This window comes from Panthera onca, chromosome E2 (assembly GCF_046562875.1).
Source record: "Panthera onca isolate mPanOnc1 chromosome E2, mPanOnc1 haplotype 2, whole genome shotgun sequence".
In the NCBI taxonomy this organism is placed as follows: domain Eukaryota; kingdom Metazoa; phylum Chordata; class Mammalia; order Carnivora; family Felidae; genus Panthera; species Panthera onca.
Window position 1 is genome coordinate 59,243,373 of NC_138353.1, and position 19,035 is coordinate 59,262,407.

The following is a 19,035-nucleotide window of genomic DNA, read 5'->3' on the forward strand; positions in this document are numbered from 1 at the left end:
TCAGTGTCCCCACTACAGGAAGCCTCCTAAGACCTTGTCATAAGCTTGCCCCATTGTCCCCTGTGCTCCCCTCACTCTGTGCATGTCCCCAGTCCTGGAAAGCTCGCTGTTCTGCCCCCCAGCCTCCGCATCACCCGCCACCACCCTGGGACTGAGGCCTGGGACAGGGAAAGGGGCGCAGACCACAGCCTCAGGAGGGGTGGAGGGATGTCACCCGTGATAAACGTTGAGGAGCTCTTCAGTTTCATTTGAGTTGGACGTGGCTGCTTTCATGCACAGCAGTGGCGTGGGGTCCTTGGTCCCTGAGTGGGCACCACATAGGCTTCCTCCCAGAAAACCAGAGACACCATCCCTGTTGAGAACAGCCTGCAGGCCACGAGGTCCCTGGGAGCTGGCCTAGCTCTGTGTGGCATGAGCAGGGAGGCAGACCACCTCTCTGTCGAGCCTAGGGCTCCACAGCTGTACCAGGGGTGAGCACTCACTCCGCCTGGCAGGCCGTCATGAGCCATTAGCTTTGCTGGGACCTACTGAGCACTTGACATGGAAATAGGGCTCTGGGAGCCTGCTGCCTTTTCCCTCACAGCAGTAATGAGACTAGGAAGGTGAGAAGCAGACCAGCATATCTAAAGTAAATGTTGTAACCAGGCTCAGGGAACATTCTAGAAGGCCATGAAGGCTTAGGTCTGTGGCTGTGTCGGCTGGCCAGGGAGGACAGGTCAAAGGCAGCAGTCACAGGGCTACATCTTTGCTGTCCAACATGATGGCTGCTGGGCACAGATGACTATTAAGAGTTAAATTTAAGTGAATTAAACTAAAATTCAGGTCATCAGTTGCAGTGACCATATCTCAAGTCCTCAATAGCCACATGTGGTTTGTGGGCTGCTGTACTAAACAGTGCACATCTGGAACATGCTATCATTGCAGAAAGTTCTACTGAGCGGGGCTGGGCTGCATGGTAACTGCTCAGTAAATAGTATGAGAGAGATGGAAGAGGAGAGGACAGTGGGAGTGGGGTGGGAGGGGGTAGGGGAGGCTGGGGGGAGGGGGTGGGGGAAGGAGGGAGGGGGTTTGAGAGAGGAGGAGGCATGGGCAGGGGGAAGGGGGTCGGGGGGCGGGGGCAGGGGGAGGCAGAGGAAGCACTTTCTCTGGGCTCCCTGACTTGAGTCTGAGGAGCCATGGACCACGGGAGCGTCCTTCCCTAAACTCCTTAAACTCCCTGGAACAACAAACACTGTGCCTGGAAAATCGAAGATTTCAGGGCCTCGCCCAGAGGAAGCAGCCGTAGGTCACACAGGTGGCCTGAACTACCGCTGGGCCCACCTCCTCTGACTGACCTCTGTGCTGACCTCCTCTGACTTCTCCAGCTTCGCAGAGAGGCTTCCAGAGGGGAGACTTCCAGATCACACCTTCTCGTGGCTGCTCCCGTGGGGCAGGCAGGTGCCGGGGCTCAGGTGTGTGATGACCACAGGGCAGGGCTGGTGTGCACCAGCCCTCCAAGGTGTCTGCATTCCCAACAAGTGCGCCTCACTCGTGGAGTGTGTCTGGGGGATTTCTGGGGTCAGACACTCTTCCACCTGGAACAAAACCACGGCCACCACCACAGGGGTCCAGGCATCCCCATCAGCATCTCTGCCGCTGCCTTGAGCAGGCCTCCAAGCCCACTCTCGCCCTCCTTCCCACTCAACTTGCTTCAGCCGAGCTGGCTTTTCCCAAACACAAGTCTGACACACTTGTGATTCTTTTTTTTTTTAATGTTTATCATTATTATTTTTTAATGTTTATTTATTTTTGAGAGAGAGAGAGAGCAGGGGAGCAGCAGAGAGAGGGGGAGACACAGAATCTGAAGCAGGCTCCAGGCTCTGAGTTGTCAGCACAGGGCCTGATGCAGGGCTCGAACCCATGAACCAACTGAGCCACCCAGGTGCCCCCACACACTTGTGATCTTTTAAAAACTGCCAAGGCCTCCTGCCATCTGGTCCCTACTACATCTCCTGTCATTGCCCCTCCGAAGCATGAGGCTCCTATGTAGACAGAATGCTCCAGACTCTGTCCTGGGCAGGCCCACCTTGTGCACCTGTGCCTGTACACTCTGTCCTCACCCTTCATCGCCAGGATAACTGAACTCGCCTTCAAGTCTCAGCTCAGACCACCTTCTCCCAGTAACCTTCCCTGACTTCAAGACCAGGCTGGCATGCCTTGTCTTCTCTTAGTTTCCTCCAAAAGCAGAGCCTGAGGCAAGGACTGACTGCACATGCTTTACTGAGCGGTGATCCAGGGAGGCCTGTGAGGGAACAAGGAAGTGAGCAGAAGAGAGCAGCCAGGACAAAGCGCATTACCAAGGTGACCACGGAGGGCAGCGAGGTTCAGTCCCGCTAGGAGCTCCAGGAGACCTTACAGAACACCACTCAGAGCTGTCCCATCCAAGGGGGAGGAGGTTGGGTGTGCGTTCACAACTCCCACCCATCACTTGCTGAGGGCTGCCCCCAGGGGCATCACTCCCCAGGACACCCAGTCTGCCTGCACGGCTCCCGCAGCCAGAGAGACCCCAGTCAGGGACTGCTGGTCCCTGGGGCAACATGGGAATGTGGACAGGATGCCAAGAGCAACTCTGGCACCCCCACCCCCGTGCTCATTATGCAACTATCCCTGTGTTACAATATCCCATCAGCCAAAGGGCAGCCTGGGGGTTGGGCACATCTTCCTACGATCGCCCCTGACCATGCCTGACAGTAGTAACACCGACAGGTATTTGCTGTTGAGTGAATGATGCTTCGCTGGCCCTTGGGCCAGTGAAGATGTGCCCAGGAGAACACCGCTCTGCCCCTGGGGAAGCCTGGAGGCCCTCCAGGATGACCTATGCTCACAGGGAAGGGTGTGCCCCAAATGCCCCACAGGGCCAGTCCCTGGCCCCAACAGAAGCCTGGTCATGCTCCGTCCTCTTCAGACTAGATCCCCATCTCTTCCTGCTGTCACTAAAGTGGACACCCCAGTCCACACGTGCCCGAGTCTACTTACTGTGGGAATCTGTCCATTCTTTCCTGCCACACAGGCCAGCTCAGGGTGGGGGGTTCAGTGGGTCCCACTTTCCTCTCTGTGCTTTTCTGTATTTTCAAAATCTTCCAAAGCAAACTGTACTGCTTTTTTAATTAAGCTTTTATTTTGAGATCATCATAGACTCACATGACTGACAAGAAATAATAAAGAGAGATCCCGTGATACCCCTCATCCAGTCCGCCCCAGCTGAGAACATCTTACAAAACCATAGCATAACATCACAACCAAAACATGACAAGAGTCAAGATACGGGATATTTCCATCACCACAAGAATGCCTCATGTTGTCCTCGGACAGTGGCACCTATAGCCCTCCCCGACCCCCTGGAAACCACTAGTCTGTTCTCCGTTTCTATAATTTTATCATTTCAAAAATGGTTTATGGAACTGGATATCCACATACAAAGAGCACCATATACACACACCCCACACCATATGCACGCGACCACACCATAAACAAAAGTTACAAAACCAACTCAAAATAAATCAAACACCTGAATGTACAAGCTGAACCGTAAGTCTCTTATGAGAAATCATAGGTAAATTTTTGTGACACTGGACTAAGCAGTGGGTTCTGACGTATGACCATCTGACCTAAAGCATAAGCAACCTAAGGAAACAGAAAAATGGATTCCATTGAAATTAAAAACTTTTGGACTTCAAAGGACGTCATCAAGAGAGGGAACATCCTTGCAAATGATACACCTGATAAGGACCAACTACCTAGAGCACATCCAGAACACAAACTCAACAACAATGAAAAACAAAGGATGATCCAATTAAAACACAGGCAAGGAGTCTCAACAGACCTCTCTCCTAAGCAGACACGAATGGCCAATGAGAACACGTAGAGATGCTCAATGTCACCAGCCATCGGCGCTCCACACCCACGGGGACGGCTATCACCCAAACAATGGACAGTAAGTAACAAGCGTCCGCAAGGGTGTGGAGAAATCCGAGCGTGTCGGCCTGGCCGGCAGGAATAAATACGAAGCACGACAGTGCAGGGCCCCGCTGTGGAGGACTGCGGCAGCCCCACAGAGCACTGAACAGAGCTGCTGTTCCACCTGGCGTCCCCAGGTGCCCACCAGAGAGAAAGGAGAAGCTGTCCACGCGGAAACAAACACTCAGAGTAAAGCCGACAAGCGAAAACCACCCCAGGTCCATCCAGCCCCGCTGCATCCACATAACAGAACATCACTCAGCCAGAGAAGGACGCGGCATCCCCGGCTACAAGACACGTGCGCCCTGGAGACCCTGCACTGGGTGCAACATGCCGACGCAGAAGGCCCGCACATTACAGGCCTCTGTTCACGTGAAACATCCAGAACAGGAAAAGTCACAGAGTAGGTGAATGGCTGCCAGACGCTGGGAGGGAAGGGAGAGAGGGGCGATGGATCATATGTGCGGGGTTCTTTCCGGGGTGACGACAAAGGTCTAGAACTAGACGGTGGTGAGGGCTGCACCACCTCATAAATACACCAAAATCCACTGAATCATACTTTAAAAGGTGCAATCTATGGGATGTGAGTGATATCTCAGTTTAAAAACTCAACTCCTATAATTTTACACTACTTAAAGCATGAGCCACCCTAAAGAGGTGCTAAAGCCACTTCCCGGCCCTCATCTGGTGGGCTCGCTGGCCAGGGTAGAGGCGGCCTCCCTCCCACAGGGACCCAAAATGGAGAACAGCCCCTCCCCGACAAAGGAGAACCAGATGCCCTCGTTCAAGAAGGGGCCACTGTGGAGTCTCACAAATAACATTTATTGGCCGCATTCAGGGTCTCACCAGCATCCACGGCCTCCCGGATGATAAACAGCTTGGATTCAACCCTGGGTGTGAATTATATGACCTGAGACAATGCAGGCCGTCACAGACTCCTCCTGACTTGATTACAATTGACATGTTCGCGGATGTTCTCAACAGTAGCTGAAGATTCCAAGTTCAAACCCAAAACAACTGGCTGGAAAGCAAAGAGAAAGGCAGTTACTAGGAACAGTGGCCCATGCTGAGCCCACAGTGCCTGGGCAGGACCTGTAAGGAAGCCTCCTTGGGCTGGAAGGCGGGGACACCCTCACAGCAGAGGGAGGGGTGCCATTCAGATCACTGGTGCACTTGGTTCCCGAGGAGCCCAGGCAGGAAAGCGTGCAGTGAGGTGATGCCAGGATACCTTGCAGCCGCGGGCCCTGGGGTGGATGGGCACTCGGCCCCCAGAGCCCACTCTCTCCCTTGGGTGGGAAAGGGAAGTCCAGCCTTGCAGAGCTATGTACGGAAGCCAATGCGAGGAGGCTGTGGCAGCCCCGTCTAGAAGGGACCTGCCTGTCTGTCACGGCCCTTCCAGGGTCCCTGCTGGGAAGGCCCCACGCTCCCCCTCTCCTGAGGCCTCCACAGCAAACCTCTGCCAGGCTAGCTCACGGGCAGCCGGCAGCTTCTCCTGAGATAAGCCACTCATGTAGTCTGTGGGGATCTCCCAGGGCACCCCACAGACACCCCGGCCAGACAAGATACTTCTCCCGAACAGCTGGCTGGGACCTGTGCCCCTGCCCTAAGAGCCTGGTTCAGAGGCAAACGCCTCCTATAACACCTTCAGCGCATCCCCTTGAGCCTGCCCTGCCCATCCACCTCACTCGTCATCTACACCCAAGCTTCCTTCTTTGCTCTTCCCAGAGCGGGCACGGGGGAGCCCTACCTACTTTGATGTCACGTTGGCAAAGATTAAAAAAGAAACAAATCTTTGCAAAAAGCAAAGAAGAAACCATGGCACGATGTCAGGAGCCCTACTCGTGTTCACCGATCACACAAAGCTCACGGACCCCTGCCCCAGCCCCCTTCCCGAGAGCACCTGACCCACAGAGGATGCAACCCACGTCCGGGCAGGCGCTTGTTTGAAGATGTGCCCCATGGCATCATTTGTAACCACAGGGGCAGAGGCAACACCAGGGCCCAACACCAGGGGAGCGGACCTACAGGATGCGGGGGGAGGGCCTTCCACCTCTGGCCAGGACGGGAGACAGAGAGCTAACCTCCTATGAAAAACCAGAAAACCGGACATTAGACACGTACAACCGTGTCAGATAGTGGACATTTTCTAGAATATTCCTCTTACATGGAGAAGACAGACGAGCAAAGAGCCAACAAGTCAACACACACTGACATGCTGCCACAGCTTTGCAGATCTTCTATTCACACGTGTGTGGGCACCTGCATGGATGTACACAGGTGTGATGGAAGAGCCTGTGTGGGAAGGTAAATGGGGATGGGGGGGGGGGGGAGCTATTTCAGAGACTAAAGGAAGCAGCCCCTTCCTGTCCGCTCGGGCAGGTGTCATCCTGGAGGCCTCATGGGGGAGGGACTGGGTGGGGTTCTAGGTGACAAACGCAAGGCCTGCGTGCGGCTAGTGGGTTCGAGGTTGGGGAGAGGGCTTCCCAAAATGGAGCCTCGATGGATGGGCCTGGGCTGGGGGAGAGGCTGCAGGTCCCCAGACCTGAAGGGGTGCTTCTACCCCAGAGGGCTGGCTGGGCGAGTGGGCTCCAAGGTCACTGGCAACCCTGACAGGACACAGATGTGCGCAAGCTAGAACCAGTGGCAGGCTGCCACGGGACTTGGGAACAGGGAAGAGCCCCGAGGTGCCCAGCCCCCCCGCCGTCAGCTCTGACGCACCTGGACTGCCGTTCCATCAAGTGTGTGGTGTGGACGGTAGGAGCAGCAGCGTGGTAAGCCCGCCACCCCATTCCCCACCCTCTCACAGAACCACAGCCAAGGTCTCCCACATTCTCGGTTCAACTGATCCCGAGGCCACCGACCGAAACAGCCCAGGAGGGAGACGGGCCCAGGACCCCCAGTGCCCCCACCCTGTGCCTGCTCACCGAATGGCCACCACGACCCTCACGACAGCCTGCAGCAGGGTGAGGAGGCTGAGGCTGAGGGGCAGGATGGGGGCGAGGGGGCTCTCTCCCCTCCCCGGGGCCGGTGGCTCCTGGTGGTGAAGGGCCTGGAGCTGCCGCCACTTGAGGAAGAGGCTCCCATCACAGCAGACCCGCCAGCGGTGGTACCGGGAGCGCAAGTCCAGCGGGGATTCTAGGCGAGAAAGCGAGTCAGGCCCCGGGCAGCGTGAAGATGGCAGGCCGCGTCTGCACACCGCTTGCGGGAGAACCCTCTGGAACCGAGGGCGGGGACTCCAGGTACCCCAGCAAGGCTGGTCCCAGCCCCATGAGTGTGGACGCCGACCGACGCTCATGGAGGTGAAGAGGACCGTGCCGTTCGCTTCTTCCAGGGCTGACCGTGGGGCTCCTGCCGGCGTTTCTGGAGTCTTTACCCCTCACGGCCACGTGAGGGCACGGTCATGGTTATGGACGAAAGGAGACAGAATCCAGGTGGCATGTGCTTCGCGTTAGTCTTTGTTTTCAGAGGAAAACAAGTGGTGAAGCCCAGATGAAACCAGACTGGCAAGAGGCTGATAATGACTGCAACTTAGCAATGGAAACATGGGCTGTGTCTGAGTGTCTGAAAATCCATGACCCCAGGTAGGGCTCCTGGGCTGCCGTTGCCCCGACGTGAGCTTTTCTGAGACCTGTTTTGGTCATCCTGTGACCCTTCTGACGTCACATCTTGTTTATGTTTTATCACACTACTGACATGCTCCTACAAATTACACTTTATTCACATGCTATGCTGTACTATATGCTACATTACTACTCTAACTATACCAATATGTAAAAGCATGATTAATATAAAATACAATAAATGTGTTTTGTTAAAAAATCCTACCGCAAAAGCATGGAGAAGAACACCGGAGGAGCCCCTCCTTACAAGGAAAATACAAGAGGAGAAAGGCAGACTTTCTCTTTAAAATGGAAATAATCCGGATTTGACGCCAAGGGAAATATTTTTAAATCACTGTATATGAAGCTCAAGGGGCAACAGATCCCGCCTGTCCCGGCACCGGTGGGACCCGGGCTCTCAATCCTGTCCTGGGAACACCCTCCGGCCTGAATGGGTTTAAGGCTTGGCACAAGATCCCTATAAACTGCCTGAACTGTCAACAATGACTGGACTAAAATACTGGTTTTTGAAAACATATCAAATTGATGCATGATTCAACAATAAACAGCTTTTAGCTACTCTTGAAGATGCCAAGTACTCACAGCCAAAAACAACCAATAAGAATAAACCCATAAACATGTGATTATACAGTTAAAAGAGCACTTTCTCAAACTGTTCTTGTCCTGCTACTGTGGGTTTTCTTTCCTAAAGTGATTTCTGGCTCTTCTCCCTGAAACTTGAGCCAATGTATCGCTTGCTCTTGGTTCTTTACCTGTCTTCCTGCCCCCCCACCCCCACCCCCACCCCCCGTGTGTTACGCGCGACTCAGCCTAGACACACACCACCTAACCCTCGTCCTCACCCAAACAGGGCTTTAGCTTTTCAAATGCACACGCTTGGGGTCCTACGGCGTGGACTGCAGCAACTTAGTTTCTCCACACAGCCACGTGCCTGGGGCCCCTCCCATCATTCCTAAGGGCCACAGGCTCTCCGTGGCAGGTGCCACATTTCAAATATACCCCCTGCTTTTATGTCCATCCTCCTACTGAGAGACACTTCAGCTGCTTTGGATACCTTGCCGAGGACAGACACGCAGTGGGGGTGTCTACGAGACATCACCCAGACGTGGGCTCGCTGGACTAGAGAATATGTGCATCACAAAGCTGACGGATGGGAGGAATGGGTAGTCAAAAAGTACGAACTTCTAGTAATAACATAAGTAAGTCCTGGGGATCCAATCTACAGCATCATGAGTACAGTTGGTAATACTTCACTGCATATTTGTAAGTTGCTAAGAAAATAGATCTTAAAAGTTCTCATCACAAGAAAAGAAATCTGTAACTGTGTGAGGTGACAGATGTTAACTAGACTTCTTGAGTTGGCTATTTCGCAATATATTTAAATACCAAATTGTTACGCTGCGCTCCTGAAATGAATATAATGTTATGTGTCAATTATGTCTCAATAAAAAATAATTTGATAGAGGCCCACACAAAGGCTGTGTAGATTTGTGCCGCTCCTAATCGTGTTACTTTTATTACCAGGGAAGACATGTATTTCTGTAGCATTAAGAGGTGGGTGTGCTGGCTGGTGGCCACTCATCCTGGCACTCTCCCAGCCAGCCCTGTGCCCCTGGGCTCCGGCAGGCTGCTCAAATCGCCTGCCCGTCCCAAGAACCCAGCCCCAGCCCGGCATCCATCCATTCCCTCCTGCACAGATTGTGGCCAGGGTGCTCCCACGCAGAGCAGGGGCACGGCTGGGCACGGGGAGGACCTGATACAGGCCACAAAACGTGCCTGCTGCTTCGCTCACGGGCAACACGGAGGAGGCATACATGTTAGCCGTCAGCGCCGGAAAACGCCTTCCAGAACAATCCAGCCCACTTGTTTGAGGGACAAAGAATGTACCGGTGGGGATGGAGATGCCGTCTCCTCGTGTGCTGAAGGGAATGAATGACACAGCGGGTCACAAACACACAAATACATGCACACGCCCCGTTGCGAGTATCTACTGCATCATGAACAGAGGAGTACGTGGCACGTACTACAGCCTCCACAAATGTGTGACGATACACGCCCTAGGTCTCAAATATGCAAATGTATAAACACACCGCAAGAGGAATACGTGTCTAAATGTCACGTCATGAGCATATGGTGTGTCCTGCACATGGAAACGGAGGTACAGGCGCCATGTCGTTAATAAATACGGGTAGTAGCCGCGCGTACACGTACGTATGTGTGAGTATACCCACCCGCCCCCCCCCCACACACTATGTCATGAACCATAGCAGGTTAGAGCTTAAAAGAAAATATGCTTTAGATACCATCTAACTCCAGGCTGCAAACTGGCTGCATCTTGAGAGCCGCTGCAGATGGACTGATAGAGTCTAAGGCTCTCTGGGTTCGGTGGGAAATGGGGGGTGACTAGCGATGTCTGGCAAGAGAAGGGGGCGAAAAGGCGGAGTGTATGCCACACAGCCATGTCTGTTTTACAGACGTGGGGAGGAGAGAAGTCTTCCCATCCCCACCATAAGACCCCGCCTCCCTTGGGGAGCGGGAGGGGATGAGACCCACGTACGCGCTGTTACCTTGCATGCCTTTAAAACTCTGCTGCCTTTTCACCACCTAAAAGAAAAGAATGTGGGCAAACGTATCAGCCCTGGCCTGGTGATCTACTGGAAGGGTGGGCCCAGTGATGTGGCCTAGAAACCAGGAAAGGGCTGTGAGCAGCTCAGGACGCAAGCCAGCTCAGGACACAGCTTCAGGACCAAGCTCAGGTCTCCTTTTAAAAGGCCTTTGAGTCTGAATTCTAGGGACAGTTTGCTATTTGATGACAGCAAACCAGCAACTGGAAAGTGGGTGGAGGCAGAAAGGAAGCTTCTACTGACCACCCAGGGCACCTGAAATGCCGTGGGGCTGAGGAGGACTGGGCCTGGCCAACCACCCCAGCGGGGGCTGGCCTGGAACCCAGAGCCCCGGAGAGGGCCAGATAGAGCTGAAGAGTGAGGACAGAATCTCAGAACAATGGTCCTTCCCGGCTCCTCCATCCGCCTGCTGGGATGCCCACAGAGCTGGAGCAGGAGGTGAGGCCAGGTGAGGGAGGGGGAGGAGGGGCAAGAGAGGAGGAGGGCAGGAGAGGCAGCAGTAAAGATGGCAGCAGCAATGCTGTCCCCTTCAGAGGGCAGCGTGACCTGCCCTCCGGGCACCCCCCCCAGGACACGGAGCCTGCCCCCCCGCCCCCTGCCTGCACTCTGCTGCCTTTGCTGTGCCTTCCAGGAGACCCTGGATGAATGGAGGCCACTGTGGGGAGAGAACCCGGTACCCTCCACCCCATCTCCGGGTCCCTCTCGGGCCTCGCTGCCATGAGCCTCCCTCTTACCTTCGTGTGAGGCCTCAGGACCTGGGGCACCCAGTAGGGCATCACAGCCTGATCCCTAGGCATCGGGAGGCGGCCCCCAAAACGGTGGCATGGGCAGGGGCATGCCTTGGTGGTTTTGGGGGTATAAAACTGGACCATCTTTGGGATCTAACAGAGAGGAAGGGAAGACAAGGTCCAAAGGGATAGTGCCCCAGAAACCTTCACGCTGGAACAGGGCCCCGGGAAGTTCTTCTTCTGCACCCCCACACGAGCACACCCCAACCACCCAGCCGAGGGAGCACAGTCCCAGGGGACCGCCTGCATCTCTGCAGTGCCACGACGCAGGGTGCCACGGCGGGACATGTGGGCTGCAGTCAGGAGGCATGGCTCTGCCCTGAGCTCAGAGGCCACCAGGAGTGGCCCCTGAGCACAACATTTAGCCCCTCGGAGCGTCAGCGGTCTTGGCTATAAAGGGGGCTCTGCCAGATTTCTTAAAACATAGGTCAGAGTCCAAAACGGGACAGTGTCTGATTCAGCAATTCCACTCTCGGACACACGTGCGTCTGCAAAACGACGCTCTTAAAGGCGGCCGGCATCAGCACTGGCTGTTGGGGCCCAACAGCACGAATGCCATCTGTAAGGGACGATACAGGTGGGACACGGGGACAGCAGGGAATGGGGCAGCCTTTGGAAAGAGCGAGGCGGACCTTCCCGTCCTGACGTGAACGAGTGCAGAGAGGGGACGGTGAGTGAGAAATGCAGCGTGCAGGCACAGCAGCTGCCGTGCGTGGTTTTCACGGAGAACCTACATGTGCCTGAGTTGTGGGGGGCCATGCCCTCACTGCGTTCTGCACCCTCCCACAGCCCTGCCCTTTGCCCTGCGACCCCAGTTCCTTGCAGCAGAGGGACAGCGTGGAGCCCACCCCTAGACCTCGGCCAGGCCCAGAGAACAAGAAGTGACAGCAGCCAGGGCCCGCACGCCAGCCCCAAGATCAGGGACAGGTGGGGCCGTGGTGCCCAGCAGAGCCCCTCGGACACCTGTGCAATGACAATGACTGCTGTTTCAAACCAGGCATTTGGGCATCGGTGACATGTCGCTTGTGAAGGAGCACACTCACAGCTCATCTGCAGGCCACGTGGGGAAGCCTTGGAGGAAGCACGGGCAGGGGGGCATGATCTTCACTGTACCCCTTTGTACCTCTAGAGGTCCCCACCATGTGCTCATGTCGCACATTATAAAAGACACTAAAAGACACTAAAACCTACCTGAGTGGACCCTGCCAACTTCCTGAGGCCACGGAGGGCCCCACAGAGCACGTGTGCGACGTGAGGCGAAGCACAGAGGACCCCGCAGGGAGGGCTGAGGGGTCGCAGGCTCATGAACCCCTCCCGCTTGCCACCAGGGTGCTGCCCAGCAGGACGAGCACACTCGGGACACTTGTGCCCACCCACCCCCCAGCATGCACCTGAGAGCCCTCCAGATGTGGACAGCACAAACTCCCTGGGCAGACCCTGTGGGTGGCCCCTGCCGCGGTCATTCCGCACCACCCACCCCTTGTTAGAAGAACCCAACTTTGCTCAAGGGACCAAGTGCCCAGTCCCAAGGGACCAGCCTCAGCCAGGCAGGGCTTTGCCAGCAATGTGTCTGGGGGTGAGAACAAAGAGATCAAAGACAAGTTGGCTGGGGCTTCTGGGAATTTTTTACCCTGGATAAGAAAAGGGAACGAGACAGTAAGCCTTCCATGCACCCTCCCTGCCCCCCACCCCCCCCGAGAAAAGGAGGACATCATAAAGGCTTCCTTTGTGCCACGTGTATCGTGGTGTAAGGAGGAGACCCATGGCCACCATCTCAAAACACGCAAGCTGGAAGTACCAACACTAGGAGTAAAGGGTAAAAAGAATCTGGATCTTTAAACACATTATCCAGCCATAAAACCAATCCTAGAAGAATCCTCTCTCTACCAAAGACCCTGGTTGAACCCACTGTGGGTCAGCTCTCTGTTACTTGCACCTAACAGCGCCCCCTGCCGGAACAGGAGCCTGCTGGGTGAATGGAAAGGAGGCTGGAGCCTAGGGGGGTGGGGGGTGGGCAGCAAGGTCAGGAAGGACCCCAGGAACTCCATCAGGGACTTTGGTCCATACTCAGAAATGAGGGGCTATGGGGGAGCGACGGGACCAGATGTACAGTTTTAAAAGCTCTTACGTGGTGGGGGTGCCAGGGTGCCTCAGTCGGTTGAGCATCTAACTCTTGATTTCGATGGGGTCATGATCTCACAGTTTGTGGGATCAACTCTTGTGTCTGGCTCTGCACAGAGCCTGCTTAGGATTTTCTCTTTCTCTCTCTCTCTCTCTCTCTCCACCCCTCCATTTTCTTTCTCTCTCAAAATAAATTTAAAAACTTAGGAAAATAAATTATAAAAGCTCATGGGGCTTCAGATCAGAAAATGGACAGCCAGAGCTAGAACGGATGGAGGCAGGGAGACGAGCTGGAAGACAGGAGACAGGCTGGGCACCTTGGCCTCTGCACTCCTTCCACCCTGCTTAGGGCCACCTCCTCCCCGACGCCCAGCAGCATAACTCAGTGGAGAGAGTCATGGACCCTAATCCCCCATCGGCTGTGGACTGACCCTGTGACCTTAGAAAAGCCCCTGTCCCTCTCTGGACCTCAGTTTTCCCATCCTTTAAAGGAGTACAATCATACCTACCCTGCCCAACTTTCAAATGATACAATGGCCAACAGGAGGGACTGAGGCCATCATCACTGCCTAGAACAATGTGACTCAGTGACCTTGAGGCCACTGATCTGTTTAAGAATCTACTAAAAAACAAGAAATGAGAGATGGCCTCACTACAGATTCTACTGATATTACAAGGGTAATTAGAGAATATTATGAATAACACTATGCCAATAAATCTGACAAGGATATAATGGACAGAATCCTCGAGGCTCACTATGCAAGAGACAGATAACATAAATAACTCTATATCCATGAAAGAAATTGTTTGCAGTTAAAAACCCTCCCACAAAGAAACTTCTAGCCCCATATGGCTTCACTGGTAAATCCCACCAAACCCTAAAGGAAGAAATAATACCAATTCCACACAGAGTCTTCCAGAAATTTGAAATGAGAGACTACGTCTCAACTTATTCTACATGGCCAGCATTACCCTAGTACAAAGGCAAACAAGGAAAAGGCAGATCAATATTCTAATCAAATTCTAACCAAATACATCAGGAGAACAATACATCATGATTACATGGGGTTTCTCCTAGGAAACAGCTTAACTTTTGAAAGTCCATCAATGTAACAATATTAACAACCCCCCCCAAAAAATTATCATTTCGATAGACATAGATAATACCCAACATTCATTCTGGATACAAACTCTGAGCAAATTAGGAATAGACAGGAACTTCCTCAGCCTGACACAGGGCATCTAAACCAACAGCTAACATCACACTTAATGGTGAAAACCCGAATGCTGTTCCCCTAAGATGAGGAAGAAAACAAGGGTGTCTTGTGTCCCCACTGCGTTCATCGATGTACTAGAAGTTCTAGTCAGGGGATAAGGCAAGAAAAAGAAATAAAAGACATCCAAACTGGACAGGAAGGAAGGAAATCCTCTCTCTCTGCAGATGGCACGATCTTCTACATAGAAAATCTGAATCTACAAAAAAATCCACTAGAATAAAGGAGGTAATGCAATATTGTGGGATACAAGATCAAAACACAAAAGTCAGTAGTATCCTTGAAAAGTAGCAATGAGGCAGGGTGCCTGGGTGGCTCAGCCAGTTAAGCATCCAACTTCAGCTCAGGTCATGATCTCATGGTCTGTGAGTTCGAGCCCCACGTCGGGCTCTGTGCCGACGGCTTAGAGCCTGGAGCCTGCTTTGGACTCTGTGTATCCCTCTCTCTCTGCTCCTCCCCTGCTCATTCTCTCTCTTTCTTTCTCTCTCTCTCAAAAGTAAACATTTTTAAAAAGTTTTGTAATAAATAAGTAAAAAATGACCTTCAAGCCATAGGAAAAAAAAATCAACTTAAAATGGATCACAAACCTAAACACAAACTATAAACTATAAAACTTCTAGAAAAAAAAACACAGGAGAAACCTTTCCAATCTTGGCTTAGGCAAAGATTTCTTAGAAATGCTTAGAATGCATGTGCCACTGCTGTGCTGGCAGGGATGGAGGGGGAGAGGGCGCTGGGGTAGAGGGGGGAGGGGTAGAGGGGGGAGGGTGCACCTAAACAAGATCCAGAAAAGATCAAACTGACAAACTGCACTTCGTCAAAATTTAAAATTTATGCTCTGTGAAAGATACTGAGAAGAGAATAAAAGGACAAGTCCAGAACACGGAGAAAATATTTGCAAATTAACTATTTCATAAAGAAAGTATATATCCAGAATACATAAAGAATTCTCACAACTCAATAGTAAAAAAAAAAAAAGCAAACAACCCAATTTTTCTAAATGGGCGAAATATCTAGAGAGACATCTACATATCAAGTAAGATGCACAGATGCCAGGGCCGCCTGGGTGGCTCTATCAGTTAAGCGTCCGACTTCGGCTCAGGCCATGATCTCACAGGTCGTGGATTCGAGCCCCATGTCGGACTCTGTGCTGACAGCTCGGAGCTCAGAGCCTGGAGCCTGCTTTGGATTCTATGTCTCCCTCTCTCTCTGCCCCACCCCTGCTTATGCTCTGTCTCTCTCTGTCTCTCAAAAATGAATAAACATTAAAAAAAAAAAAAAGTTTTTTTTTTTTAAAGTAAGATGTGCAGATGATGAAAGCATATGGAGGAGACCCTTGGCATCACTAGTTACTATGGAATTAAGTAGTGGAATTTAGCCACCTATTAAGATGGCTAAAATTTAAAAGACTGACCAAACCACATGCCAGTGAAAACGTGGAGGGACTGGAACTTTATACAATGCTGGTGGGAATGTCAAATGACACAACCGTTTTCGGAAAACAGTTGCCAGTTTCTTAAAAAGTTACACATACCCCTACGGCATGATCCAACAACTCGCCCAAGAGAAATGAAGGCACGTGCACACAAAGACTTGTACACAAACGTTCACAGCAGCCTTACTGCTCACAGACAAAACTGCTGGAAATGATGCCAATGTCCTTCAGGGGGCGAGAGGCTACACTGTGGCTGATTCAGATGACAGAGCACTCTCCAGTACTCCTCAGCGACCACGTGGATGAAACTCAAAAATAATTACGCTAAGGGAAGGAAGCCAGAGTACCCCCCACACGACGCCATTTATATAAAATCCAAGGAAACGCAGACTGGCCGCCAGCAACAGAAACAGACCAGCAGTTGCCAGGGATGGTGGGGCAGGGAAGGCTGGGTGCAGTTGCAAAGGGCACAAGGAAACCCTTCAGGGTTGTGTGTGTGTGTACATTAACTCAACGACGGGGGTGGTTCCACAGTGTGTATCTATGTAGAGATTTAGCAAACTGCCCACTTCACACATGTGTGGTTATCGCATGTCAGTCTTAACTCCATAAATCTGGTTTAAAATAAAAATCCTGATTTAAAGAAAAACACCAACTGTCTCCCAGACATTGTAAAACATCACTCATGTAATATCTATGATGCTGAGATGTGACTGGTCCCCTTAAGTTCACCCTGGACTCAGGTGAAGAAACCTGGCTCAAGTCACCTACCTGCTTTCGGGGTCTCAGGGACAAAGGGACCCAGTAAGGCAGGGCAGCCTTGACCCTGGGCACGGGCAGGCAGCCCCCGAACCTGGCCTGGCACTCACAGCAGATGGGCTCTCGAGCAGCGCTGGGGACGGGACACATCTGAGCATGAGCCAGAAAAGACAGAATTAAACATGCCGTTACATTCAGCGATGTGAGCCGAGGAACTCTCTGGAATAGTCCATCAACGCTCAGAGAGAGCCAGGGTTGAGGCAGGGTGTCCAAGGGCAGGGAACAGGGGCCTCAGCTCCTTCCGCAGCTCAAAAAGAGGCAGGCTACCACGGCTCACCCTCCAGAGTCATCTAGACAGAGACCAGCGGAGCTTGCAGACCAGGTCGTGAGGATCCCCGGCCATTTACGGTCACGTTGCCGTGTGCATGGCTGGGGAAGTACAATCAGCTACAATGGGGGCTGCTCTTTTTGTGGTTATGTCAGGGGTGGGGGAGGCAGTGGGTGACCCTACATAGAGATACTAGGGGCCGGGTGATGGGCCCCATGTCTGACACAGCCTCGTGAGGTGTGGCTTTTGGGTGCACCCACATTCTCCACTCTCCCCAACCCACGGGCATGTCGGAGTTGGGGCACAGACCCTGAGTGTTTGCTTTCCTTACCGAATAATCTATGAGGCACACTTCTTTCCCAAAGATTTGAAATGCGCTCTTCCTAGAAAACAAGAACAGGAAGGCTTAGAAAGTTCTGGGCTTTGGGTACATTGGGAGACAGGGCTGTTGGGCGACGACCTGGGCCAGATTTCTTGACACTGACTCGTGTCACTAAACCCCAGGGAGGGAGGGGTCATCCTTCTGAGACTAAGAGGGTGTAGGGGCTGACAACAGAATCAGGTGTATGCACGCTCACATGCTGACATCTAGGGGGTCCCTGAACGCCGGGCTCGTGTAAAATCCCGTGTCCCCAAACCTAGTTGCTTCACGCACGCTCCAGCTAAACCTGTGCTAAGCCCTTCAGGAGAGAAAGAAAGCTCCAACCTGCTGAGAACTTCCCAAGCCCTGGAGCTGCCAACCACCACACCTAGGACATCCCCAAGCTTCTACTTGGGGAAAAGACAGTCAAACCTGTCCATTAAATGAAAGTCCTTCCAGCATAACCTGAATGCTCTGTCTCTGGGATGACAAAAGCATTTGGGGCTACACAGACCGTGTTACCCTTCCCCATTGTCCCCCCTACCCCTGCAACAAACTGCTAGAATGCCATATGGGGTCTCCAGTGGGCATGAATGGAACACACAGCAAAGCAACTTTTCCCTGACAGTGATGGGGCGGGGGGCGGTTCTGTAGCATGGAAACCGTAGGAGTGACACGGTGTTTTGGGGTTTCATTTTTACCGTGATCATCACCACTACTGCTATCTTATTACAGCAACAGCTTCGGGTCATTGAGCTCTCTCAGCACACCCGGCTGCCGCCAGAAAACACTGGATGCGGCCCCTGCGCGCATCCTCCCCCTGCTGGTAATGACTGCATCGCTAGTTCCTTAAGGGGCCACCCCTGTCTCCGCCCCCACCGCTCAGCCCCCCAGCCCAGAGGCTGAGGCCCAGCTCTCTGAGGACGTTGGCTCAGAAGGGGGGCATTACCCAAGTCAGCCCAGAGAAACTCATTTGGGGACTGGGGGCCAAAATTTAGGGGAAAAAGAATGTCCTTTTGTGTGGAGGTTGGAAGCCTCAGGTCTTGGCTCCAGGAGGGAAGCCGGCCCGCAGGCAAGCGCAGCTGACAGATGGACAAAGCAGTCCCCGACCACAGTCCCTGAGCCTCTGAATACACCCGTGTCTGAAGAGCTGCCCTCCGTTCTCAGCCGGTGGAACAGTAACCCGCCCCCCGGAGCTCCCGTCAGCGCAGACGTGCCCTCTGCCCTGCCTACGGGACACAAGCTGCCGCTGGGCCGGGGTGACGTGGGGCCCGGGCGCCTGGCGGCGGGGCTGGGGCTGCCCCGGGTGCGGTGCCCGCGGCCCGGCGTGAGGGGCTCAGGCACGCACCTGCCTGCCGCGACGCGCTCCGGGGAGTGCGTGCTGACAGACCCAACGGACACCCGGGGCGCCCGGAAGTGCCCGCCGCGGCTGTGACAGGGTGACGGGGTGGGAGGGAGCGGTGACCATCGTGAGGCCGCTGACGACAGCACGGCCGGCTCCCACGCGTGCGGCTCCTCCCTGCAGCCAACGAGCACACGCACGCCGCGCACGGGCCCGCCCACCCCCCAGGTCCCGCCCCTTCCGCCCGCCGGCCTCTCCAGGTCCCGCTCTTCCGGCCCGACGGCGCCGCTGACTGGCCCAAGCTCAGCCAATCACACGCCGTCTTCTAGGTATGTGCCCCCATCTGACGGCTGATTGGTCCCTGTTGGCACGGGCTCGAGGACGTAG

General features: G+C 53.7%; 1 protein-coding gene across 1 annotated transcript; it reads right to left on the reverse strand.

Annotated features, from left to right (window-relative positions):
• Nucleotides 1-4,799: 4,799 nt before the first annotated feature.
• On the reverse strand, nt 4,800-18,857 carry CE2H16orf95 (chromosome E2 C16orf95 homolog). The gene is made up of 7 exons (XM_081791582.1): nt 18,655-18,857; nt 17,277-17,328; nt 16,630-16,767; nt 10,975-11,121; nt 10,184-10,220; nt 6,921-7,131; nt 4,800-5,017 (listed from the first exon to the last, which is right to left on the reverse strand). The coding sequence occupies exons 3-7, from the start codon at nt 16,765-16,767 to the stop codon at nt 4,999-5,001; spliced, it is 552 nt and encodes a 183-aa protein (XP_081647708.1). The 5' UTR covers nt 17,277-17,328; nt 18,655-18,857; the 3' UTR covers nt 4,800-4,998.
• Nucleotides 18,858-19,035: the final 178 nt, after the last annotated feature.